The 22,675-nt window shown below is 36.9% G+C and overlaps 2 protein-coding genes across 3 annotated transcripts in view; both read left to right on the forward strand.

The window, feature by feature from the left end:
• Positions 1-10,319, forward strand: part of dtnbb (dystrobrevin, beta b) — a 48,597-nt gene extending 38,278 nt beyond the window's left edge. For both annotated transcript variants that reach the window (XM_062043147.1, XM_062043149.1), the window contains exons 13-19: positions 505-618; positions 2,566-2,662; positions 5,568-5,588; positions 5,668-5,827; positions 5,900-5,989; positions 7,858-7,911; positions 9,183-10,319. In XM_062043147.1, the coding sequence (XP_061899131.1) occupies positions 505-618; positions 2,566-2,662; positions 5,568-5,588; positions 5,668-5,827; positions 5,900-5,989; positions 7,858-7,911; positions 9,183-9,208 (562 nt within the window). In that variant the 3' untranslated portion in view covers positions 9,209-10,319. The remainder of the gene's footprint in view (positions 1-504; positions 619-2,565; positions 2,663-5,567; positions 5,589-5,667; positions 5,828-5,899; positions 5,990-7,857; positions 7,912-9,182) is intronic.
• A 10,514-nt stretch (positions 10,320-20,833) lies between these two features.
• The window catches only part of dnmt3ab (DNA (cytosine-5-)-methyltransferase 3 alpha b), a 74,600-nt gene continuing 72,758 nt past the window's right edge, over positions 20,834-22,675 (forward strand). Inside the window, exon 1 of the mRNA XM_062043150.1 lies at positions 20,834-20,991. The gene's annotated coding sequence lies outside the window, so the exon portion shown is untranslated. The remainder of the gene's footprint in view (positions 20,992-22,675) is intronic.

The raw sequence follows: 22,675 nt of genomic DNA on the forward strand, positions 1-22,675 counted from the left end.
ACTCTAAAATCGACACGGTTTTCTCACGCCGTACGTAAAAAGTATATCACAACAAATAATTGTGTAACGAAGCAATATGTTTGGAGGAGAAAAGGTGAGGCCTTTAATCCCAAGGAACACCATGCCTACCGTCAAGCATGGTGGTGGTAGTATTATGCTGTTTTGCTGCCAATGGAGCTGCTGCTTTAAACGGGACAATGAAAAAAAGGAGGATTAGCTCCAAATTCTTCAGGACGAGCTAAAATCCTCAACCCGGAGGTCGGGTCTCGGGCGCGGTTGGGTGTTCCGACAGGATTATGACGTCAAAAGTGGTAAAGGAATGGCTGAATCAGGCTAGAATGAAGGTTTTAGAATGGCCTTCCCGAAGTGGACGTGTGGACAATGCTGAAGAAACAAGTCACGTATAAGAACATCCATGATTGGTTGGTAGTCACGATTAGTTGCGGCCCCCGAAGGCTTATTTTCGGCCTTTTTCATGAACTCCCATGCCTGGTTGTTCCCCAGGGAGATCCTGCAGGAGATCCAGAGGCTGCGCCTGGAGCACGAGCAGGCCTCCCAGCCCACGCCCGAGAAGGCCCAGCAGAACCCCACGCTGCTGACCGAGCTAAGGCTGCTGAGGTAACCACTTTTTTTGTTTACCATTTCTTGTTCCGGCGCTCTGCGGTTGGAGGATTGTCGTTTTTATGCCGCCGAACCCTTTTAAGTGTGCTCGTATTTCTAGCCTTCTTGAGACAACAACAAGGAGAAGTATCTTCCATATGAGGAGGTGAGGACATAAATCATGGTCCCAATAACATTGCATCGAATAGACAATGTCTCGTTTGCACCCCCTGGTGGTGACATCTATCAAAAGGAGGGTGGTCCCAAAAAGGAGGGATTTTTCACATTGACTGTGTGTCGCTTTTAAAAGTGCTCCCCCTCTGGTCAACATATGAAATAACAAGTGTGTGGAAAAAAAATTGTAAGTGCTCCTCCTTTGGTCAACATATGAAATAACAAGTGTGTGTAAGAATTTGAAGCGCTCCCCCTCTGGTCAACATACGAAATAACAAGTGTGTGGAAAAATTTGTAAGTGCTTCCCCTCTGGTCAACATATGAAATAACAAGTGTGTGTAAGAATTTGAAGCGCTCCCCCTCTGGTCAACATACGAAATAACAAGTGTGTGGAAAAATTTGTAAGTGCTCCCCCTTTGGTCAACATATGAAATAAGTGTGTGTAAGATAAGAATTTGAAGTGCGGCCCCTCTGGTCAACATATGAAATAACAAGTGTGTTTAAAAATTTGAAGTGCTCCCCCTCTGGTCAACATATGAAATAACAAGTGTGTGGAAAAAATTTGAAGCGCTCCCCCTCTGGTCAACATATGAAATATCAAGTGTGTGTAAGAATTGGAAGTGCTCCCTCTCTGGCCAACATATGAAATAACAAGTGTGTGGAAAAAAATTTAAGTGCTCCCCCTCTGGTCAACATATGAAATAACAAGTGTGTGTAAGAATTTGAAGCGCTCCCCTTCTGGTCAACATATGAAATAACAAGTGTGTGGAAAAATGTGTAAGTGCTCCCCCTTTGGTCAACATATGAAATAACAAGTGTGTGTAAGAAATTGAAGTGCGGCCCCTCTGGTCAACATATGAAATAACAAGTTTGTGGAAAAATTTGAAGTGCTCCCTCTCTGGTCAACATATGAAATAACAAGTGTGTGTAAAAATTTGAAGCGCTCCCCCTCTGGTCAACATATGAAATAACAAGTGTGTGTAAGAATTTGAAGTGCGGCCCCTCTGGTCAACATATGAAATAACAAGTGTGTGTAAGAATTTGAAGCGCTCCCCCTCTGGTCAACATATGAAATAACAAGTGTGTGTAAGAATTTGAAAGTGCAGCCCCTCTGGTCAACATATGAAATAACAAGTGTGTGGAAAAATTTGTAAGTGCTCCCCCTTTGGCCAACATATGAAATAACAAGTGTGTGTAAGAATTTGAAGTGCTCCCCCTCTGATCAACATATGAAGTGACAAGTGTGTGGAAAAATGTGTAAGTGCTCCCCCTCTGGTCAACATATGAAATAACAAGTGTGTGGAAAAATTTGTAAGCGCTCCCCCTCTGGTCAACATATGAAATAACAAGTGTGTGGAAAAATGTGTAAGTGCTCCCCCTTTGGTCAACATATGAAATAACAAGTGTGTGGAAAAATTTGTAAGTGGTCCCCCTTTGGTCAACATATGAAATAACAAGTGTGTGTAAGAATTTGAAGTGCTCCCCCTCTGGTCAACATATGAAATAACAAGTGTGTGGAAAAAATTTGAAGTGCTCCCCTTCTGGCCAACATATGAAATAACAAGTGTGTGTAAGAATTTGAAGTGCTCCCCCTCTGTTCAACATATGAAATAACAAGTGTGTGTAAGAATGTTGTAAATACACATCTTTATATATCTAGAAAGGCTGGTCCTAAAGAGGGAGGCATTATTCTCAGGTCTCGGGAAGGTAACAAATACAAGTGTGTGTGTGTGTGTGTGTGTGTGTGTGTGTGTGTGTGTGTGCGTGTGTGTGTGTGCGCGTGTGCTTCAGACACAGAAAGGACGAGCTGGAGCGTCGCATGTCGGCCTTGCAGGAGAGCCGGCGGGAGCTGATGGTGCAGTTGGAAGGACTCATGAGGCTGCTGAAGGTACCAATATTTAAAAATACAGCTATTTTTCGGACTATAAGGCGCACTTAAAAGCCTTTTCATTTCCCTCAAAACTCCACAGTGCGCCTTATAACCCGGTACGTAATAACTCTGGTTGTGCTTGCCGACCTCGAAGCTATTTTATTCGGTACACGGTGCAATGATAAGTGTGGCCAGGAGATGGCAGTCACACATAAGAGATACGTGTCGATTGCAATATGATGGCAATGTGACTCAAGTAAACAACACCAACATTTTATATGTTCCATTGAAAATATAGAACATTACACACGGCGCTCAAAAATCCATCAAAATGTTTTAGTAGGACTTTGGTAAGCTATGAAGCCACACCGCTTGGTGGATTGTAGGCGCATTAAACATAGGAGTATTATTATGGTGTGTGTATAAGGTAAGACATATTACGCAAAAGCAACTTTTCTTACCTTCCGGTACCTGCTGATCCGTATTTGGGATCTGCATAAATCCTGAAAATTTGCGCGCATCCGCCTCTGTAGTCCGTGGCCACACCGTAGTCGATAAGTTTCTTCTTTTTCCTCTATCTTCTTGTTATGTGACATTCATCCTCCGCTGTTGCCATTTCTAATATAAAGTAGTGTAAAGTTCTTACTTATATCTGTCAGTGATCTCACCATGAAAGCACTAAAACATACCTGTGTGGTGAGTTGACATTATCCACCCGAGGAACTTTAGTTATTCGAGGGTTTCGGTCGAACGTTTTTTTCACGGTTGTTGTTTCCGGATGAGTATTTGGCATCTGATCTGTATTTGGGATCTGCATAAGTCCTGAAAATTTGCGCGCATCCGCCTTTGTAGTCCGTGGCCACACCGTAGTCGATAAGCTTCTTCTTTTTCCTCTATCTTCTTGTTATGTGACATTCATCCTCCGCTGTTGCCATTTCTAATATAAAGTAGTGTAAAGTTCTTACTTATATCTGTCAGTAAACTCGCCATGAAAGCGCTAAAACATACCGGTGTGGTGAGTTGACATTATCCACCCGAGGAACTTTAGTTATTCGAGGGTTTCGGTCGAACGTTTTTTTCACGGTTGTTGTTTCCGGATGAGTATTTGGGATCTGATCTGTATTTGGGATCTGCATAAGTCCTGAAAAATTGCGCGCATCCGCCTCTGTAGTCCGTGGCCACACCGTAGTCGATAAGCTTCTTCTTTTTCCTCTATCTTCTTGTTATGTGACATTCATCCTCCGCTGTTGCCATTTCTAATATAAAGTAGTGTAAAGTTCTTACTTATATATGTCAGTGAACTCGCCATGAATGCGCTAAAACATACCGGTGTGGTGAGTTTACATTATTCACCCGAGGAACTTTAGTTATTCGAGGGTTTCGGTCGAACGTTTTTTTCACGGTTGTTTTTTCCGGATGAGTATTTGGGATCTGATCTGTATTTGGGATCTGCATAAGTCCTGAAAATTTGCGCGCGTCCGCCTTTGTAGTCCGTGGCCACACCGTAGTCGATAAGTTTCTTCTTTTTCCTCTATCTTCTTGTTATGTGACATTCATCCTCCACTGTTGCCATTTCTAATATAAAGTAGCGTAAAGTTCTTACTTATATCTGTCAGTGAACTCACCATGAAAGCGCTAAAACATACCGGTGTGGTGAGTTTACATTATCCACCCAAGGAACTTTAGTTATTCGAGGGTTTCGGTCGAACGTTTTTTTCACGGTTGTTGTTTCCGGATGAGTATTTGGGATCTGCATAAATCCTGAAAATTTGCGCGCGTCCGCCTTTGTAGTCCGTGGCCACACCGTAGTCGATAAGTTTCTTCTTTTTCCCCTATCTTCTTGTTATGTGACATTCATCCTCCGCTGTTGCCATTTGTAATATAAAGTAGTGTAAAGTTCTTACTTATATCTGTCGGTGAACTCACCATGAAAGCGCTAAAACATACCGGTGTAGTGAGTTTACATTATCCACCCGAGGAACTTTAGTTATTCGAGGGTTTCGGTCGAACGTTTTTTTCACGGTTGTTGTTTCCGGATGAGTATTTGGGATCTGATCTGTATTTGGGATCTGCATAAGTCATGAAAATTTGCGCATGTCCGCCTCTGTAGTCCGTGGCCACACCGTAGTCGATAAGCTTCTTCTTTTTCCTCTATCTTCTTGTTATGTGACATTCATCCTCCGCTGTTGCCATTTCTAATATAAAGTAGTGTAAAGTTCTTACTTATATCTGTCAGTGAACTCGCCATGAAAGCACTAAAACATACCGGTGTGGTGAGTTGACATTATCCACCCAAGGAACTTTAGTTATTCGAGGGTTTCGGTCGAACGTTTTTTTCACGGTTGTTGTTTCCGGATGAGTATTTGGGATCTGCATAAATCCTGAAAATTTGCGCGCGTCCGCCTTTGTAGTCCGGGGCCACACCGTAGTCGATAAGCTTCTTCTTTTTCCTCTATCTTCTTGTTATGTGACATTCATCCTCCGCTGTTGCCATTTCTAATATAAAGTAGTGTAAAGTTCTTACTTATATATGTCAGTGAACTCGCCATGAAAGCGCTAAAACATACCGGTGTGGTGAGTTTACATTATCCACCCGAGGAACTTTAGTTATTAGAGAGTTCCGGTCGAACGTTTTTTTCACGGGACACATTTGGTACACGGTGTAATGATAAGTGTGAGCAGTAGATGGCAGTCAAACATAAGAGATAGGTGTGGACTGCAATATGACGGCAATATGACTCAAGTAAACAACACCAACATTTTTTATGTTCCACCGGCCTTGTTGTTGTTGACACTTCTCCCACTCCCGTCCTTGCACGCCACACCCGCTCATGGGCAGTGCGCCTTATAATCCGGTGCGCCCTATAGTCCGGTATGTACAGTACGTGTATGCTAACGATGCTCTTCTTTGGCCGACTGGCAGGACGAGGAACAGAAGCAGGGAGTAAGTTCTATAAACTTACCCTGATTGGCGGGGAGTAGGCCCTTTTCCCTCTGACCTTGCCCCCGGTCTTTCGTTGCAGTCCCAGTCCGGAGGCTCCCCCCACTCGTCCCCCAGTCACGGGGCGGGCTGCTCCATGCCCATGCCTATACGCTCCACCTCGGCGGGCTCCACCCCCACCCACACGCCTCAGGACTGCCTGGCGGGCGTGGGAGGCGACGTGCTGGAGGCCTTTGCTCAGGGTAAACAAAAAAAAGTGTTTTTATAAAAGTGGGCGGGGCTGGAAAGGTAAAGGAGTGCTCTCGGTGTCGCAGGTGTACCTCGGAATCTGCGCAACGACCTCCTGGTTGCTGCCGACTCCATCACCAACACCATGTCGTCGCTGGTGAAAGAACTGCACTCAGGTGGGCTTTGAACTCTGTCACCATACCAGTGTTTTATATCCATAACTGTTGATGTGTTTATGACCTTAGCCTACTATCAAAATGACTTTAAAAGCCTTATATAAGTGTTATAATGAAGGCAACACATGACGTAAGTGTCTATATTAGCCTACTATCAAAATGACTTTAAAAGTCTTATATAAGTGTTATAATGAAGGCAACACATGATGTAAGTGTCTATATTAGCCTACTATCAAAATGACTTTACAAGTCTTATATAAGTGTTATAATGAAGGCAACACATGATGTAAGTGTCTATATTGTCATTTTGATAGTAGGCTATTATAGCTAATTTAGACACTTTATTATAGCTATTATAGCTAATATAGACACTTACATCATGTGTTGCCTTCATTAAAACACTTATTTTAGTCTTTAAAGTCATTTTGATAGTAGGCTAATATAGACACTTACATCATGTGTTGCATTCATTATAACACTTATATAAGACTTTTAAAGTCATTTTGATAGTAGGCTGATATAGCTAATATAGACACTTACATCATGTGTTGCCTTCATTATAACACTTATATAAGACTTTTAAAGTCATTTTGATAGTAGGCTAATATAGCTAATATAGACACTTACATCATGTGTTGCCTTCATTATAACACTTATATAAGACTTTTAAAGTCATTTTGATAGTAGGCTAATATAGCTAATATAGACACTTACATCATGTGTTGCCTTCATTATAACACTTATATAAGACTTTTAAAGTCATTTTGATAGTAGGCTAATATAGACACTTACATCATGTGTTGCCTTCATTATAACACTTATTTTTGTCTTTAAAGTCATTTTGATAGTAGGCTATTATAGCTAATATAGACACTTACATCATGTGTTGCCTTCATTATAACACTTATATAAGACTTTTAAAGTCATTTTGATAGTAGGCTAATATAGCTAATATAGACACTTACATCATGTGTTGTCTTCATTATAACACTTGTAAAATCATTTTGATAGTAGGCTATTATAGCTAATATAGACACTTACATTATGTTTTGCCTTCATTATAACACTTGTATAAGACTTTTAAAGTCATTTTGATAGTAGGCTAATATAGCTAATATAGACACTTACATCATGTGTTGCCTTCATTATAACACTTATATAAGACTTTTAAAGACATTTTGATAGTAGGCTAATATAGCTAATATAGACACTTACATCATGTGTTGCCTTCATTATAACACTTATATAAGACTTTTAAAGACATTTTGATAGTAGGCTAATATAGCTAATATAGACACTTACATCATGTGTTGCCTTCTTTATAACACTTATATAAGACTTTTAAAGTCATTTTGATAGTAGGCTAATATAGCTAATATAGACACTTACATCATGTGTTGCCTTCATTATAACACTTATATAAGACTTTTAAAGTCATTTTGATAGTAGGCTAATATAGCTAATATAGACACTTACATCATGTGTTGTCTTCATTATAACACTTATATAAGACTTTTAAAGACATTTTGATAGTAGGCTATCATGAATTCAAACAGTAAAATGTTTTAACAATAAGTATGTGCTTCTACTGCCATCTGCTTTTAAGTCTGTGTGCTATAAAACGAGTAAAACATCAATACAGTACCCCAATACAAAGGCTGTGGTTTTTTAGGTGACGGCTACAATTGATAACAAATTCACAAAGCCCATCCGAAACCATGGCGACTTTCCAAAAAAGCCGCCGCAAATTCAGTAAAGTCTTGTTGTTTTGGTGTATGAGGACAAGTCACATGGTCCCTTGGGATGATGCAATATGTTGGGATGATGCAATATGTTGGGATGATGCAATACCATGTTGACTCTTGCAGTGGACGACGTCATGGACGAGGAGGAGACCAACATGAGGAACGGCGGAGAGAGAGGTGAGTCGTCAACTCCCAAAAAATAGTGTTACCTTGTTGAATAAAGCAAAGAGCTGAGTTGTGGTTGCCACGACAACACGCCTCCAGATCCTACCTTCGAAATGGTACCACACATCAGCTACTACAGTCGGTCGCTACATCTGTAAGTGCAAGTTAAAACTCTACTATGCAAAAGCCGAAGTCATTTATCAACAACACCCGGAGACGGGTGTTGTTGATAAATGCTCGGGCCCAACTTCGCGGGGCCCGAGCTCATCTAAGATGGACTGATGCAAGGTGGGAAAAGTGTTCCGTGGTCTGACGAGTCCACATTTCAAATTGTTTTCTGGAAACCGTCGACGTTGCGTCCTCCTGAGCAAATTGTTTAAGAACAACATTTCTCAACCAGCTATTGCAAGGAATTTAGGGATGTCACCATCTACGCTTCGTAATATCATCAAAAGGTTCCTAAAATCTGGAGAAATCACTGCACGTAAGCCATGATATTACGGACCTTGGATCCTTCAGGCGGTACTGCATCAAAAAGCGACATCAGTGTGTAAAGGATATCACCACATGGGCTCAGGAACGCTTCAGAAAACCACTCTCAGTAACTACAGTCGGTCGCTACATCTGTAAGTGCAAGTTAAAACTCTACTATGCAAGCCACAGCCATTTATCAACAACACCCGGAAACGCCGCTGGCTTTGCTGGGCCCCGAGCTCATCTAAAATGGACTGATGCAAAGTGCAAAAGTGTTCTGTGGTCTGACGAGTCCACATTTCAAATTGTTTTTGGAACAAAGAGGAAAAGAATGCAGCTGGGATTCGCCACTTTTGTCAACAAATGCCTGAGCAAATTGTTTAAGAACAACATTTCTCAACCAGCTATTGCAAGGAATTTAGGGATTTCACCATCTACGCTCCGTAATATCATCAAAAGATTCAGAGAATCTGGAGAAATCACTGCACGTAAGCCATGATATTACAGAAATTGGATCCCTCGGGCGGTACTGCATCAAAAAGCGACATCAGCGTGTAAAGGATATCACCACATGGGCTCGGGAACGCTTCAGAAAAACCACTGTCAGTAACTACAGTCGGTCGCTACATCTGTAAGTGCAAGTTAAAACTCTACTATGCAAAGCCACAGTCATTTATCAACAACACCCGTTCCCGGGTGTTGTTGATAAATGGGAAAGAATTCAGGTTTTGAAGCAACATATGTTGCCATCCAAGCAACGTTATCATGGACGCCCCTGCTTATTTCTGTGTCGTCTTGTGTTTGTGCAGGCACCATGCGAGTACACAAGCAGTGAGCGGCGGAGACAAGTCCATCCTTGCAGGTCATCCGACAGGAACGATCCGTAACAACAACAACAACAACAACACCCGCACCATTAGCACGTAGACTTATGCATGCTGTAATCTCAGCTAAATGGTAAACAATGTTGCGGCAAGCAGCAGGCGTAATTTAGCCGCCGCGGCGCCTCATCGTGTACATAGAACACCGCCGTCACGTGACCACGCCCACAACAGCGCTTGGCTCCGGTCACAAGATTAGCCCCGCCCCCCCCCCCCACATCTTTGCATGACGCTCACGTGTGGCCATCACTACTGTACACTTGCTAGGCAGCACTTTATCAACACGTGTTTACAATATTATACGTAGCATTAGCATATGCTACCTTCGCCAAATGTACGGACTTTATTTTAGGCCTTTAGAAATGTAAAAAAAAACCCAACAAAAACAAAAATGCTGCTTTTTAATGGTTCTCTCTGCAACGGAACACAGAGAATGACTTAGCTTAGCATTAGCGACAAGTACGGCGCCAGGAATGCTGGTCTCAAACAAGCTAGCATTGCTGCAACGACGCTAAGGCGTTATCGTGCTAAAGGCTAGCTCCGCCCCTCGGAAAAAAAAACGTTATCACCTAAATGGCTCGTGACGAGGGTCGCTCAGGAAAACACTGCCCCCTAGCGTTTTTGGCAGTGAACTGCAAGCCACACGCTCGGTCCTCGCGCGGCGACGACGCTGTAGCATAACTCAGCCTTAGCGCCCGACAAAACTCCATGCGAGGGCGTTAGCATCGCAACAACGCGAGCACACAGTAGTACCTGTACTACGGTGTCAAATGACTGCCCGAACTCCACAAACGTGTCCAACGATTTGCCAGCAAACAAAATTATTTGCAAGTAAAAAATTATTTTTTTGCAAGTAAGCAAAACTTCATGCTAGGACGTTAGCATCGCAACAACGCGAGTACGCAGTAGTACCTGTACTAAAAAATGCTTTTTTTTTTTTTCAAGTAAACAAAATGATTTGCAAGTTAAAAACGATTTTTTTGCAAGTAAACAAAATGATCTGCAAGTAAAAAAAACTATTATTTGCAAATAAACAAAATTATTTGCAAGTAAACAAAATGATTTGCAAGTAAAAACAATTTTTTGCAAGTAAACAAAATGATTTGCAAGTAAAAAACTATTTTTTGCAAGTAAAAAACTATTTTTGCAAGTAAACAAAATTATTTGCAAATAAACAAAATTATTTGCAAATAAAAAACAATTTTTTGCAAATAAGCAAAATTATTTGCAAGTAAACAAAATGATTTGCAAGTAAAAAACATTTTTTGCAAGTAAACAAAATAATTTGCAAGTAAACAAAATGATTTGCAAGTAAAAAACATTTTTTGCAAGTAAACAAAATTATTTGCAAGTAAACAAAATTATTTGCCAGTAAAAAACTATTTTTTGCAAGTAAACAAAATAATTTGCAAGTAAACAAAATGATTTGCAAGTAAACAAAATGATTTGCAAGTAAAAAACGATTTTTTGCAAGTAAACAAAATTATTTGCAAGTAAAAATAATTTTTGCAAGTAAACAAAATTATTTGCAAGTAAAAAAATTTTTATTTGCAAGTAAACAAAATTATTTGCAAGTAAACAAAATTATTTGCAAGTACAAAACTATTTTTTGAAAGTAAACAAAATTATTTGCAAGTAAACACAATTATTTGCAAGTAAAAAACTATTTTGTGCAAGTAAACAAAATTATTTGCAAGTAAACAAAATTATTTGCAAGTAAAAAACTATTTTGTGCAAGTAAACAAAATTATTTGCAAATAAAAAAAAATGTATTTGCAAGTAAACAAAATTATTTGCAAGTACACAAAATTATTTGCAAGTAAAAAACTATTTTTTGCAAATAAACAAAATTATTTGCAAGTAAACAAAATTATTTGCAAGTAAAAAACTATTTTGTGCAAGTAAACAAAATTATTTGCAAGTAAACAAAATGATTTGCAAGTACAAAACTATTTTTTGCAAGTAAACAAAATGATTTGCAAGTAAACACAATTATTTGCAAGTAAAAAACTATTTTTTGCAGGTAAACAAAATGATTTTCAAGTAAACAAAATTATTTGCAAGTAAAAAACTATTTTTTGCAAGTAAACAAAATTATTTGCAAGTAAAAAATAATTTTTGCAAGCAGACAAAATTATTTGCAAGTAAAAAAAAATTTTTTTGCAAGTAAACAAAATGATTTGCAAGTAAACAAAATGATTTGCAAGTAAAATTACAAAAAATGAAGTTATCCGTATCGGTCTCGATAGGCAGGAAGTTATCTGTATCGGACTTGTCTTGAAACCAGAAAAGTGCATGGGCAACACACCTATTTGGGAATTCATGTTTATCCCCAGTTGAGTCAAACGTAAACAAAAAACACAACCACGATAAGCTAGTATTCGTTATATTATTTCAATGATTTATCTTTTATTTTCTTTACAGCCTTGGGTCATTTTTCAAAATAAAAATGACAATTAATTATATTTTTTTAGCGTGTCTTTTTAGGCGTGTTTGCGTCCAAAAAGTAGGAACTCGAACTGGTGATTCCGACATTCTAAGCATAATTAAACCACAACAAAAATCCAGTTGCATCACTTCAGTGTCAAATAAGTTAAAAAGCTTTTATAATGAAGGAACAAATGAAGGCTTTTAAAGTGACCAACGAGCTTTTTAGGTGAAAAGACTGCAATGCAAACTTATGTTTTGGATTCAAACTGTTTTTAAGTTGGATGTTTTATTTTGGTGACGCATGTTGGATATTGTTTGTGTTTGTATCTTTTTTTATTAGCAAAGCAACATCTCCGTCACCGGGGGGCGCTAAAAACAAATACTGACTAAGGCTGTAAATGCTCCTGTTGATGCAAAGAAGGCTTTAGGTTCTATCATAAATATCAACATTTACCTGTAAAAATAGCAGAAAATAAGCAAAAACTTTTGGACTTATTACTGCGATGCAACCATGTTATTTTACTGCCGTGCTTTTATTTTGAAGGCTGTAGATTCCATCATAACTATCAACATTTACCTGTAAAAATAGCAGAAAATTAGCAAAAACCTTTGGACTTATTACTGCGGTGCAACCGTGTTATTTTACTGCCGTGCTTTTATTTTGAAGGCTGTAGGCTCTATCATAAATATCAACATTTACCTGTAAAAATAGCAGAAAATAAGCAAAAAAACGCTCAACTTATTACTGCGGTGCAACCGTGTTATTTTACTGCCGTGCTTTTATTTTGAAGGCTGAAGGTTCTATCATAAAAATCAACATTTACCTGTAAAAATAGCTGAAAATAAGCAAAAACCCTCTGGACTTATTACTGCGGTGCAACCGTGTTATTTTACTGCCGTGCTTTTATTTTGAAGGCTGTAGGTTCTATCATAACTATCAACATTTACCTGTAAAAATAGCAGAAAATAAGCAAAAACCTCTGGTCTTATTACTGCGATGCAACCATGTTATTTTACTGCCGTGCTTTTATTTTGAAGGCTGTAGGTTCTATCATAACTATCAACATTTACCTGTAAAAATAGCAGAAAATAAGCAAAAACCTCTGGTCTTATTACTGCGATGCAACCATGTTATTTTACTGCCGTGCTTTTATTTTGAAGGCTGTAGGTTCTATCATAACTATCAACATTTACCTGTAAAAATAGCAGAAAATAAGCAAAAACCTCTGGTCTTATTACTGCGATGCAACCATGTTATTTTACTGCCGTGCTTTTATTTTGAAGGCTGTAGGTTCTGTCATGACTATCAACATTTACCTGTAAAAATAGCAGAAAATAAGCAAAAAACGCTCAACTTATTACTGCGGTGCAACCATGTTATTTTACTGCCGTGCTTTTATTTTGAAGGCTGTAGATTCTATCATAATTATCAACATTTACATGTAAAAATAGCAGAAAATAAGCAAAAACCTCTGGACTTATTACTGCGGTGCGACCATGTTATTTTACGCCCGTGCTTTTATTTTGAAGGCTGTAGGTTTTATCATAACTGTCAACATTTACCTGTAAAAATAGCAGAAAATAAGCAAAAACCTCTGGTCTTATTACTGCGATGCAACCATGTTATTTTACTGCCGTGCTTTTATTTTGAAGGCTGTAGGTTCTGTCATAACTATCAACATTTACCTGTAAAAATAGCAGAAAATAAGCAAAAACCTTTGGACTTATTACTGCGGTGCAACCATGTTATTTTACTGCCGTGCTTTTATTTTGAAGGCTGTAGGTTCTGTCATGACTATCAACATTTACCTGTAAAAATAGCAGAAAATAAGCAAAAAACGCTCAACTTATTACTGCGGTGCAACCATGTTATTTTACTGCCATGCTTTTATTTTGAAGGCTGTAGGTTCTATCATAACATTTACCTGTAAAAATAGCAGAAAATAAGCAAAAACCTCCGGACTTATTACTGCGGTGCAACCATGTTATTTTACTGTCGTGCTTTTATTTTGAAGGCTGTAGATTCCATCATAACTATCAACATTTACCTGTAAAAATAGCAGAAAATGAGCAAAAACCTCTGGACTTATTACTGCGGTGCGACCGTGTTATTTTACTGCCGTGCTTTTATTTTGAAGGCTGTAGGTTCTATCATAACTATCAACATTTACCTGTCAAAATAGCAGAAAATAAGCAAAAACCTCTGGACTTATTACTGCCGTGCTTTTATTTTGAAGGCTGTAGGCTCTACCATAAATATCAACATTTACCTGTAAAAATAGCAGAAAATAAGCAAAAACCTCTGGACTTATTACTGTGGTGCAACCGTGTGACATTACTGCCATGCTTTTATTTTGAAGGCTGTAGGTTCTATCATAACTATCAACATTTACCTGTAAAAATAGCAGAAAATAAGCAAAAACCCTCTGGACTTATTACTGCGGTGCAACCGTGTTATTTTATTGCCGTGCTTTTATTTTGAAGGCCTGACTTTACTGGCTCCCGCAGGGGTTATTTGCAGTTTGCAGCCATCAAAATAAAATCAAACAAAACAAATAAACATATAAGACAAAATAGAACTGAAGCTAAAATGTTGATACGACTTAATATCGAGGGATGTTAAATATCAAATACAGACAATATCTCCCCAAAGCAGCAGCATATTAAAACGTATCCAGTAACAAATGTGTCCGCATCACTCAATTTAATGCACCATGAGTTCAATAGATTATTGTGGCCACTGGGTGTGGCTAATAAATAACCTTAAAGACAGCATACGTCGATTCCGGATGATCAAATCTAGATGATAAATGTAGCCTCCTGTCATCAGAAGGGTTGCCTACAGCCACTGGCAATAATTATGATATATGATTATAATAATTACTGGCATTAATTGGAGCATTTACGGTGCTTTGGCGCTGCCGTATGAGCCGCATCGATACGGAACAGGAGGTTGAATGTGGCCCCGGCAATATTCCACCGTCTGTGTGTAAGGCATCAGGTGAAACGCGTGTACTGTTGTGTTGAAAACGATTGTCGCCGATGTTATTTGCACATGTAATTAATTACACGTTGCGGTGTGGATGGCTTTTTCGCTTTGGTCGTGTGGTAATACGATGCGGTGTGGCTTTGTGGATGAGGCTAGCGTAAGGTTCCGGAAGGAAAATGAGCTGGACCACAAAGCATTTCAATATTCTGGTATTTTCTCTAAGAAAAACAACAAGCTCCTTTGTTGTCGTTTCCACTCGTAATTTCTTTGTTTTGTTTCCACTCGCAATTTATTTGTTTTGTTTCCACTCGTCATTTGTTTGCTTTGTTTCCACTCGCAATTTATTTGTTTTGTTTCCACTCGCAATCTTTTCTCTGCGTTCTTTCCACGCGCCAATTCATTGCTTTGTTTCCACTCGTATTTTATTTGCTTTGTTTCCACTCGTAATTTCTTTGCTTTGTTTCCACTCGCAATTTCTTTTTGTTTTCACTCGCAATTTCTTTATTTTGTTTCCACTCGCAATTTCTTTGTTTTGTTTCCACTCGCAATCTTTTCTTTGCTTTGTTTCCACTTGTATTTTATTTACTTTTTTTCCCACTTGTAATTTCTTTGCTTAGTTTCCACTTGCAATTTCTTTGTTTTGTTTCCACTCGCAATCTTTTCTCTGCGTTCTTTCCACGCGCCAATTCATTGCTTTGTTTCCACTCGTATTTTATTTGCTTTGTTTCCACTCGTAATTTCTTTGCTTTGTTTCCACTCGCAATTTCTTTTTGTTTTCACTCGCAATTTCTTTATTTTGTTTCCACTCGCAATTTCTTTGTTTTGTTTCCACTCGCAATCTTTTCTTTGCTTTGTTTCCACTTGTATTTTATTTACTTTTTTTCCCACTTGTAATTTCTTTGCTTAGTTTCCACTTGCAATTTCTTTGTTTTGTTTCCACTCGCAATCTTTTCTCTGCGTTCTTTCCACGCGTCAATTCATTGCTTTGTTTCCACTCGTATTTTATTTGCTTTGTTTCCACTCGTAATTTCTTTGCTTTGTTTCCACTCGCAATTTCTTTTTGTTTTCACTCGCAATTTCTTTATTTTGTTTCCACTCGCAATTTCTTTGTTTTGTTTCCACTCGCAATCTTTTCTTTGCTTTGTTTCCACTTGTATTTTATTTACTTTTTTTCCCACTTGTAATTTCTTTGCTTAGTTTCCACTTGCAATTTCTTTGTTTTGTTTCCACTCGCAATTTCTTTGCTTTCTTTACGGCCACAACACAGCCGCACGACACAAAGCAGGTGTGACTTGTTTTTTACTTTGTTTCCACTCGTAATTTATTTGCTTTATTTCCACTCGCAATTTCTTTGCTCTGTTTCCACTTGCAATTTCTTTGCTCTGTTTCCACTTGCAATTTCTTTGCTTTGTTCTCACTCGCAATTTCTATGTTTTGTTCCCACTCGCAATTTCTTTGTTTTGTTTCCACTCGCAATTTCTTTGCTTTGTTTCCACTCGCAATTTCTTTGTTTTGTTTCCACTCGCAATTTCTTTGTTTTGTTTCCACTCGCAATTTCTTTGCTCTGTTTCCACTCGCAATTTCTTTGCTCTGTTTCCACTCGCAATTTCTTTGTTTTGTTTCCACTCGCAATTTCTTTGCTCTGTTTCCACTCGCAATTTCTTTGCTCTGTTTCCACTCGCAATTTCTTTGCTCTTGTTTCCACTCGCAATTTCTTTGCTCTGTTTCCACTCGCAATTTCTTTGCTCTTGTTTCCACCCGCAATTTCTTTGCTCTGTTTCCACTTGCAATTTCTTTGCTTTGTTCTCACTCGCAATTTCTTTGTTTTGTTCCCACTCGCAATTTCTTTGTTTTGTTTCCACTCGCAATTTCTTTGCTTGGTTTCCACTCGCAATTTCTTTGTTTTGTTTCCACTCGCAATTTCTTTGTTTTGTTTCCACTCGCAATTTCTTTGCTCTGTTTCCACTCGCAATTTCTTTGTTTTGTTTCCACTCGCAATTTCTTTGCTCTGTTTCCACTCGCAATTTCTTTGCTTTGTTTCCACTCGCAATTTATTTGCTCTTGTTTCCACTCGCAATTTCTTTGCTTTGTTTCCACTCGCAATTTCTTTGCTCTTGTTTCCACCCGCAACTTCTTTGCTCTGTTTCCTCTTGCAATTTCTCTGCTTTGTTTCCACTCGCAATTTCTTTGTTTTGTTTCCACTCACAATCTTTTCTTTGCTTTGTTTCCACTCACAATTCAGTCGCTTTGTTTCCACTCGCAATTTCTTCGTTTTGTTTCCATCCATCCATCCATCCATCCATCCATCTTCTTCCGCTTATCCGAGGTCGGGTCGCGGGGGCAGCAGCCTAAGCAGGGAAGCCCAGACTTCCCTCTCCCCAGCCACTTCGTCCAGCTCCTCCCGGGGGATCCCGAGGCGTTTTGTTTCCACTCGCAATTTCTTTGCTTCGTTTCCACTCGCAATTTCTTTGCTTCGTTTCCACTCACGGTTTTTGTGCTTTCTTTACGGCCACAACACGGCCGCGCGACACAAAGCAGGTGCGACTTGTCTTCCCGTCAGTTGAGGCAAACGCCACAAAATGCACGAGTCATGACTCATTTTGATGGGTTTTCTTGAAGTGCTGTAAAATCCTGACGCGGCCGGCCTCCGTGTGACTTCCTTTCTTCGAGCGAGCCTTTTTCTACATTCGTGCCAAACTGTGCAGTCGCCCGTACGATCACAGCCGGTGTCGTCCCGCATTGTCCGCAGTGTTTATAGTAGCGTGTGTCGTCGTCGTCGTCGTCGTCGCTCAAATGTCGCTTGTTCCACGAAAAAAATATGAATTTGTGCTACGCCCTGCAGAGAGTTGAATTAAAACACTGTTAAAAAAAAATAAAAAAAATCTGTTTTTGCGGTAAAGAACTGGCAGCTCAGTCACAATATTTTTTTTTTATGCTAAATTACTGTAAATGCAAAAACGGTACCACTGTTATTTTTACAGTAAAAAGTAAGGCGACTGAGCTGACAGGTTTTTTTTACTGTAAAATATATGGTAGTTTTTTTTTTTACAATGGAAAAATGGTACCACTGTTATTATTACAGTAAACAGCCATTTTTTTTTACAGTAAAATCTACCGACATTTTTTTCTTTTACAATGCCGGTCGAAGAAAAGTGCTTATGCTAAGGTTTGCTTTTTCATTTTAACTCATTTTGTAAACACCTGATGTTATTTATTAGTATTTATATGTGTGTGTGTGTGTGTGAGTGTGTGTGTGTGTGTGTGCGCGTGTGTGCGTGTTCTGTATGTTTATGCTTTCGGTAAATACATTTTGTTTCTCAAGTTGTTTTTAAAAACAGATGCATACTTTTATGTGATCAAGCCGCCGTCTTTTGTAAATAAATCAAATGAGAGATATCAAAAAGACTTCAAATACTGTTTGTTCTTTTTTTCACTTTTTTTTTTTGACAAACCAGCTAACAGAAATACAGCACAATACAAATTGATTGTTCTTTTTTTTTTTTTTTTGCAACCACCCAAAAAAAAAAAAAAAAAAATCCTTGCAGAAAAATTAAGTGTGGTAAAATTTTATGTAAAAAAATAAATAAATTCGGTGACACTCAATTTTTATATACTGAATTTTTCTGCGGTGAAATTTTTCACAATTAATTTTTAAATACTGAACAATGGCGGTTAATGTGTGTCTTTATTCCAAAATCTAACACATTAATTTTTTGTTCTCAAAATTCTACACACAATGCCCTATGACAATGTGAAAAATGTAAGAAATAATTGTAAAAATTCAGTGTAAAAAAATAAAATAATAATTTACTGTTTAAAAAAATGCAGTGTATATAAATTAATTGCAGAAATTTTAGTTTCTTCAAAACTCAAGACCCACTTCTGCTCATTTAAGACTCAAGCACCTCATTGGTTGATTCTGAGACAGGATCGATTGCTTCAAAAAAAAAAAAAAAATCAGTGCAGGCAAATATTGATATCAAGCCACAGACAACTGCACTTCCGAATGGCCCCGATACGGTGCAGCAATACACAAAAGCAAACAAAAGGCTCATCAATTACCTACAATTCAACCACGTCTTAGTCGGGGCCATATAAAATAAGGTTAATGGAATGTAAAATGAGGTAAACAAGAAAGTAAATTCAAGATATATAGAAGGTAAAACGAGGCAAGTTCAAAGTAAATAGAAGGTAAAATAAGGTTAATGGAATGTAAAATAAGGTAAATAAAAGGTATACAGAGGGTTAATAGATAGTAAAACAAGGTAAATTCAATGTAAAATAAGGTTATAAGAATGTAAAATAAGGTAAATAAAAGGTATATTGAGGGTTAATAGATAGTAAAACAAGGTAAATTCAATGTAAAATAAGGTTATAAGAATGTAAAATAAGGTAAATAAAATGTATATTGAGGGTTAATAGATAGTAAAATTCAAGATAAATAAAAGGTAATATAAGGTTAATGTAAAAGAATGTAAATAGAGGGTATAATAAGTTTAATGAAATGTAAAACAAGGTAAATAGAAGGTAAAATAAGTTTAATAGAAGGTAAAATAAGGTAAATAAAAGGTATATTGAGGGTTAATAGATAGTAAAACAAGGTAAATAGAAGGTAAAATAAGGTTAATAGAATGTAAAATAAGGTAAATAAAAGGTATATTGAGGGTTAATAGAATGTAAAATAAGGTAAATAAAAGGTATATTGAGGGTTAATAGATAGTAAAACAAGGTAAATTCAATGTAAAATAAGGTTATAAGAATGTAAAATAAGGTAAATAAAAGGTATATTGAGGGTTAATATATAGTAAAACAAGGTAAATTCAAGATAAATAAAAGGTAATATAAGGTTAATGTCAAAGAATGTAAATAGAGGGTAAAATAAGTTTAATGAAATGTAAAACAAGGTAAATAGAAGGTAAAATAAGTTTAATAGAAGGTAAAATAAGCTAAATAGAAGGTATATTGAGGGTTAATAGATAGTAAAACAAGGTAAATAGAAGGTAAAATAAGGTTAATAGAATGTAAAATAAGGTAAATAAAAGGTATATTGAGGGTTAATAGATAGTAAAACAAGGTAAATTCAAGATAAATAAAAGGTAATATAAGGTTAATGTAAAAGAATGTAAATAGAGGGTAAAATAAGTTTAATGAAATGTAAAACAAGGTAAATAGAAGGTAAAATAAGTTTAATAGAAGGTAAAATAAGGTAAATAAAAGGTATATTGAGGGTTAATAGATAGTAAAACAAGGTAAATAGAAGGTAAAATAAGGTTAAAAGAATGTAAAATAAGGTAAATAAAAGGTATATTGAGGGTTAATAGACAGTAAAACAAGGTCAATAGAAGGCAAATAAAAAGTAAAACAAGGTCAATAAAGAATAAAACAAGGTTAATAGAATGTAAAACAAGGTAAATTGAAGGTAACACAAGTTTAATAGAATGTAAAACAAGGTAAAAGAAAATAAATGACTAACAACTTATTTGAGTACAAAACATCAACTTTTATTTCCAAAACATGATGGAAATAAAATGTTCAACAAGAGTGTGAGGGTGAGTGGCGCCCTCTAGTGGTGAGTCTACACACACACACACACACACACACACACACACACACACACACACACACACACACACACACACACACACACACACACACACACACACACGCACACACACACACGCACATCCACACACACGCAGTTGACAGACAGGTGAGTACTGATGTATGCATTTGTAAATAATGTTACTACAATAATACTTCCCTATTTTACCTTCTATTAACCTTCTATTACCTTTAATTTACCTTCCTTTTTCTTTATATTTATCTTGTTTTATCTTCTATTTGACTCGTTTTACTTTTGTTTACCTTCCTTTTACTTTATATTTACCTCCAATTGACTTTCTTTTACCTTCTTTTTTTAACCTCCTGAAATAATGAAGGACTCACGAAATCGATAATTTAATTAAATGATTATATAAATATTGAAATCATTAAATGACTGAATGTACTTTTCTTTAAAAAAAATTTTTTTAAATGGTATGTAATAATTTCCTATGATAATGAAGTTATTTATTTCTTGTATTGTGTCCTAATTGACCCGTGATAGTGTTGACTTGGCGGGCTTTAGGACCCGGGGGCGCCCGGGTAGGCCAGCGTGAAGGCCCGCTGCAGAGAGAGCGGAGCATCTGGAGGAGCGCTGGCCGGCCAGGGGGAGGCGGAGGACGGGGAAGAGACAAGAGAGGAAGAAGGAGGCTCCGGGTGGACGAAGACCGGAGCGAGGACGGGGTCAGGTCCGGGACTCGGGAGGAGGGACGCCGGGTAACGAACACACTCACACACCTTTTCTACGGAAGCGGAGGGAGGCGGGGGAGGGCGAGCACGCTGGCGGGGGAAGAGCGATCGGAAGCCGGGCAGCGAATGAGGCGCTGGGAGGGTGGAGGTGGCAAAGGAGGGTGGAGGTGGCAAAGGAGGGTGGCGGTGGCAAAGGAGGGTGGAGGTGGCAAAGGAGGGTGGCGGTGGCCAAGGAGGGTTAGCACGGACATGTTGTACTTCTACTTGCGGGGCAAGAACCGCCATGAAGGGACGTCCAACATGACGAGCACGGCCTGCAAGAGGAGACCCTCTCTGGCTACCATAATTGATCTTCAGGGTCCTACTGCAGGACGGGTTAATCGCCACATGTCACCTTGACAGCGATGATTGCATTTTAACATGCCGACATTCTGCCTTTATTCACCTGCGGGAGACGAAATAGCTGCTTTTCCCCACCACAAGTGAACGTATCACCTGCTATGCATTTCAATGCGTTGTAGCTTTGAACGTAAACATGCACAAGGACCGACGTCATACTTCTACAGGATTTCTATTAAAAAATAATAATATTTTTTTTAAAAAGTCAAATTTTGTCATTTTTTCAATTTTACAAAGCGTTTTACAAATGTTTAAAAAAATAATTTATTTAAAAAAAAATGTTTTTAATTAAAATATCAAAAATAAGTAAGAATAATTACAAATCGTTTTACAAATGTTTACAAAAATAATGTATATTTTTTTTATTTTAACAAAAAAATAAATTATGAAAAATAATAATAATTAGTTAATTTAACTAGTTAATTTAATGATATTATCCTATTATTTTACAAAGCAATATAAACTGTGAACCAAGTTGGATGTTGAAATGATTGTAAAAATGTATAATTTTGTCCAAATTTAAAAAAAAAAAAAGTTTAAATTAATTAATTAAAAAAATATATACTATTGTAATTTTTTGTTTTATTATTATTATTATTATTTTTAATGTATACTTTTGTTTAAATACAATTTTTTAAAATAAATTATTAAAAAAAAAAATTACTATCACTTCAACTTGGATGTTGAAGTAATTGTAAACATTTATAATTGTTTGTCCAAATTTGAATAAAACATTTAAATACATTAATTAAAAAACATATATTATTTTGATTTTTTGGTTTTTGTTTTAAATTACTCTATTATTTTACAAAGCAACATCGACTGTAAACCAGCTTGGATGTTGAAGTGATTTTGTCATGTTTATTTTAGGAGAGAAGAATTAATAAATGTTCAATTAATTAATAACAAAAAAATATATATATTATTTTAATTTATTTTTTTTATTACATTACCTTATTATTATTATTATTATTTTTAAATGTATAATTTTGTTTAAATAAATAGAAAAAATAAAATAAAATATTTTAAAAATATATATTATTTTAGTTAATCCATTTTTTTTATATTACTCTATTATTTTACAAAGCACCATTGACTGTAAACCAGCTTGGAGGTTGATATATATATATATATATATATATATATATATATATATATATATATATATATATATATATATATATATATATATATATATATATATATATATATATATATATATATATATATATATATATATATATTATTGAAAAAAATATATTATTATATTACCCTATTATTTTATTAGTATTTTTTTAAATGTATACTTTTG

The sequence above is a fragment of the Entelurus aequoreus genome, linkage group LG03 (assembly GCF_033978785.1).
Source record: "Entelurus aequoreus isolate RoL-2023_Sb linkage group LG03, RoL_Eaeq_v1.1, whole genome shotgun sequence".
Classification (NCBI taxonomy): domain Eukaryota; kingdom Metazoa; phylum Chordata; class Actinopteri; order Syngnathiformes; family Syngnathidae; genus Entelurus; species Entelurus aequoreus.